Below are 4,214 nucleotides of genomic sequence, written 5' to 3' on the forward strand. Positions count from 1 at the left end.
AATGTAGTTTTAGCACACACGTAATGAGAACCTACGACGATGGTGCCTCCTGAAGCCAGTTTAGATGGCACGTTGGGCACACACAACTGCTACGAAGACAGTGCGTGGCGGGGTTGCTACTGCGCAGGTGCGTGGAGGCTCTTACGCAGCTTCTAGGCTGCACATGAGCTCAAATTCGTTTGGGAAACCCGGCCATTATGTGTTTAACCTCTGACTCCAATTAAATGCAGTAACATCTGTGCAAGTCCGTCCCACATGTCGTACCCCACAAGAGGTAGACTCTGTGCATCTACATAATATGTCCAGTTCAACAAGGAACTGTAATATGCATTTATCAGGATGTCACCTGCTGCCAGCAGGAACTAATAGATCGAAGCTATGTCTCCTGCAGAGTCTAAAATAGAAGGATGAAAATAATTAAGGTTCACATCATTTTGGGCAGAAAGAGTCAGGTTCACTGACTTAGCTTGAAAATAGGGATCAACCAGAGGCAAGAGGCCAAACTGTGTTTGGCACTACAATTGCACAGGCCTGGCGGCACTAGCTGTCAGACCAAACATAGAAAAGTAGCCATGCACATCCAAAGACAATCATAGAAGGAACAAAGCAGATCTGCAATGTGCACACTGCAGTTCCCTTAAGTACAAATCAATTAAGCGACACATTAAAACAAAGACTTTACAAACCTATGCTCTTCTTCAAAGCACTGTCAGACCAAAAACATCCTCTTTCAGACCACCAAAACATATTTTTTTCCTTATGCCAACATTAACGCCAAATAGCCTACTAATTCATTCTGAAAACGATAATCATTTGACCTGGGGAACTTCTGCATGCCTCTTTTACAAAATGAGCACTCCCGTCACATGTGTGCTGTGTCCGCACTCCGCCACACACCTCTGTTTTCAAAGTCAGCTAGGGCTCCTTGGCTGTATCTTCTAATGTTATGCCTTATAAAACTGAATGCATTGCCTCCTGCAATGGCAAGTGGCTACTGCAGAGGTTCTGCCTTGACCAACTGGGAGTGTGCATGCAAAGTTTCATGCTGAGCGGTCCAGCGGTGCCTGAGATTAGCTGCTACAGTAACTAGCTTTTAACATTTGGATCTGTCCATTAACCCTGACTCCTCGCTCTCCTCCACCCAATTCCTGCAGACCTGCAGAGGGAAAACACATAGAGGGAGCAAGCAAGCAGGGAGGGGATCAAAATATTTGCATTCTGAACTTATTATTTTAGGGTTAGGGTTATTTAAAACTCACTGATAAACTATCCTCTACTTATACAGTAGCTCCCCTCCTATCATCCAACTGTTTCAACAGCAGGCTTATCTCCCTTCACCACCTGTCTGTCTCTCTCCTCTCGTGTGTGTGTGTGTGTGTGTGTGTGTGTGTGTGTGTGTGTGTGTGTGTGTGTGTGTGTGTGTGTGTGTGTGTGTGTGTGTGTGTGTGTGTGTGCCCATGCACACACGCACACACACACGCACACGCACACAGTGATAACTAACCACCCAGTATGAGGGTAACGCCCATACTAGCCAATGAATCAACAATATATTACATTATTCTACTGTCTACATCTCAGATTGCTGTGCCCACTGTGTCCTGGCCTGTCTGTTCTGTGAGGTCCTGTCCATGTGTTCTGTCCTGGGGGATTGTCTGGCCTGTGGAGGAAGCGGGATTGTATGCTGTGACGCAGCTGGCTGCTGCTGCTGCTGCGCTGAAGCTGTGGGAGGCATGGCCTGTACCGAGGAGGCCTGTCAGGCAGTGTTGGATTGTGGGATAATGGAGGACTGCTGTGGTTCCTCAGACTGCATGGAGATCTGTCTGGAATGCTGCTCCATCTGCTTCCCTACCTAGGCCAATCAGAGCAGGATCACTGAATGTTGTCATCACATCACTAGATGTATACCTTGCGTTCGATTATAGGTTGGAACCCGGGATTCCACAACTACTACGATTTTTTTTAATGAAACAGCCCTTTAGTTTGGAGTTCCTAGTCAGGCGCTTGGGCATGTTTTCTCAACCTCAAGATTGCTTTACAAAACACTTTTTAGTAAGATTTTCAGTATGGTATCATTAATTATTGCTAGTTGGCTCAACCTATAAAATAAAAAGATAAGCATTTTAAATGAAGCAGAGGTAAAGTTCCTTCGCACCACTGTGGAGACTGGGGTTCAAATCCTCCACAGTAAATCCAACTCAATTCACCCTTTGTCAAGTCCCGCCTGTGGTCCCGCCCCTTTGGTTGCTATGTGGACTCTTTCTCTATCCACTACCGCCACTACTTGAACAAAACATGTTTTTTCAGTTATATTTCAGTTTTTTCCTCGAATTGAGTTTTATTGAATTTAATTCTTATTTCAAACTTGGTCTTAGTAAAAAGGAACATCTCGGGTGACTGGGCATAACATGTTTTTTTCCAAAAACTGGATATTGTAATCATGTTCAGTCAAACACAGCCTAAACAACCGCGGTTATGCGGAAGGAGTCTGCTGGTTGGTCGGTATGCGACCAATCAGAAGGCTGACAATGGGGGAATTGGCCATGTTCACAGTTAATAAGCGAGGCGGGGAGAGTGATCTCTGTTGCTGCATTAGCGACTCCTACAGGTTGGTCAGAGCGTGTGCGTGTTCCTCCGCATGTGTTACGTTCTCCGGGAGAAACTCTGGGGACGCTATGTGTTTTGGAGCAGACACACTCCCCAGTGTGCAATGCGGTTAGCAATGACATAGACTACATGGAGTAACTGGGAATTGGCATGACGACTAAAGAATTACGAGAAATTCTGAAGTGGTTAAAAAGAATAAACATAAAAACAAAGATAAAATTGTTGCAGGTGCTTTTTTTGGTTTGTTTGTTTGATTGTTAGTTATTTTTTTGCTCATATGCAGGTCGGTAATGACAGCTTTGCAACATCTGGCCTACACAGGGATAATCACCTGCTTTTGTGTCTTAACCAATCAGGATAGGGTTACAGAATGATCACTCCACATCAAAACAAGAAAATAAGCAGAGCTTTGCAGAAAAGTTATATTAAGATACTTTGAATTAAAGTTAAAGTAAAGTTAAAATGATGTCATCAGTGTGGGGGGTAGAATTACCAACGTACAGTGCAGAGTTTATCGTCACAGAATGTAGTCACACTCACAGTCATCAAGGTTAAAAACTAAATGGATCTTGAAACCCAAAACATGAGGAAAAGTACTGTACATAATTATTTTGAAACATTTGGCCATTGTTTTCTGTGTGTATATCCAAGATTGATCCTCTGCCATGTGGCTTTTGTGTGGACAAGGGCGTATCGTCATAGAGGCCAATGGGGCCATGGCCCGGTCTGGAAAACTCTGCTCCCCCAGGGGAAAAAAAACAAAAAATCAACATAACAACATTAGCACCCCCTCACCCTATTCTCTTGTAGCCAACCACAGAAATTCGCCTTTGTTTTCAAGTCGGGCTTATTTGCATTCGGCCGAATTGTTAATGGGTGGCCATTAAAAACCGGTTTCCCCGTCAAACCGGTTCTCTTGCCAGGTAAACAGTATAAAGCGGGTCCAGAAATAGCTCTACATTTCTCTCTCTTGCATTAACGCTGATGGTAATTCTCAATAGACTGTCACTTATCAGCCATCGTTGCGCGAGCCCCCACCCGCCCCCCGCGAGCGGGGCGGGCGGGGGGGGGGGTTAAGAATCTGGCCCGGTCGGTCCACGTTAGAACCCACCATACGCGCCTGTGTGTGGATGAGAAAGCTGCTTCTCACTGCTGATTCAGAGCAGGCAGGTCGGACCCCTGCCGGCCAGGAAGGCAAACTCTGCCCATCCGGTACATCGATGCCCATCTGGAAGTCCTTATATTATACAAATGCACCCAGTCAAACATGGACGAAGAAATGATCATCACAGAGCGATAAATGGGAATGGAATGTCCTTCCAAACTGGAGGTTTTGGTTACATGTCTGTTAGTTTAGAAGGGAATATTAATAACACAGAAATATTTATAGCAATACAACCAACAGATCAGCTAACAGAAAATAATTCTCACGTAATGTCAATGAAAGAGAATTCCACTGTGGCATAGTTCTTTAGAAAGTCTACAGTAGTGTGCTGAGACTGAGACTGTCTGTCTTACAGAGACGAACTAGAAAAAGTGCTCCTCGGAGCACAGGTCTCCGCCAGGTCAGGTAGTATATTGTGGGCCAGCAATGTTCGGAATTTGCC

The 4,214-nt window shown here is 44.9% G+C and overlaps 1 protein-coding gene across 1 annotated transcript in view; it reads left to right on the forward strand.

Annotated features, from left to right (window-relative positions):
• Positions 1 to 3,610, forward strand: part of LOC308097581 (uncharacterized protein) — an 8,790-nt gene extending 5,180 nt beyond the window's left edge. The window contains exon 5 of the mRNA XM_080445438.1: positions 1,582 to 3,610. Coding sequence (XP_080301564.1) covers positions 1,582 to 1,856 — 275 coding nt within the window. The 3' untranslated portion in view covers positions 1,857 to 3,610. The remainder of the gene's footprint in view (positions 1 to 1,581) is intronic.
• Positions 3,611 to 4,214: the final 604 nt, after the last annotated feature.

This window comes from Gymnoscopelus braueri (genome assembly GCF_963280865.1).
Source record: "Gymnoscopelus braueri genome assembly, chromosome: 12".
In the NCBI taxonomy this organism is placed as follows: Eukaryota; Metazoa; Chordata; class Actinopteri; order Myctophiformes; family Myctophidae; genus Gymnoscopelus; species Gymnoscopelus braueri.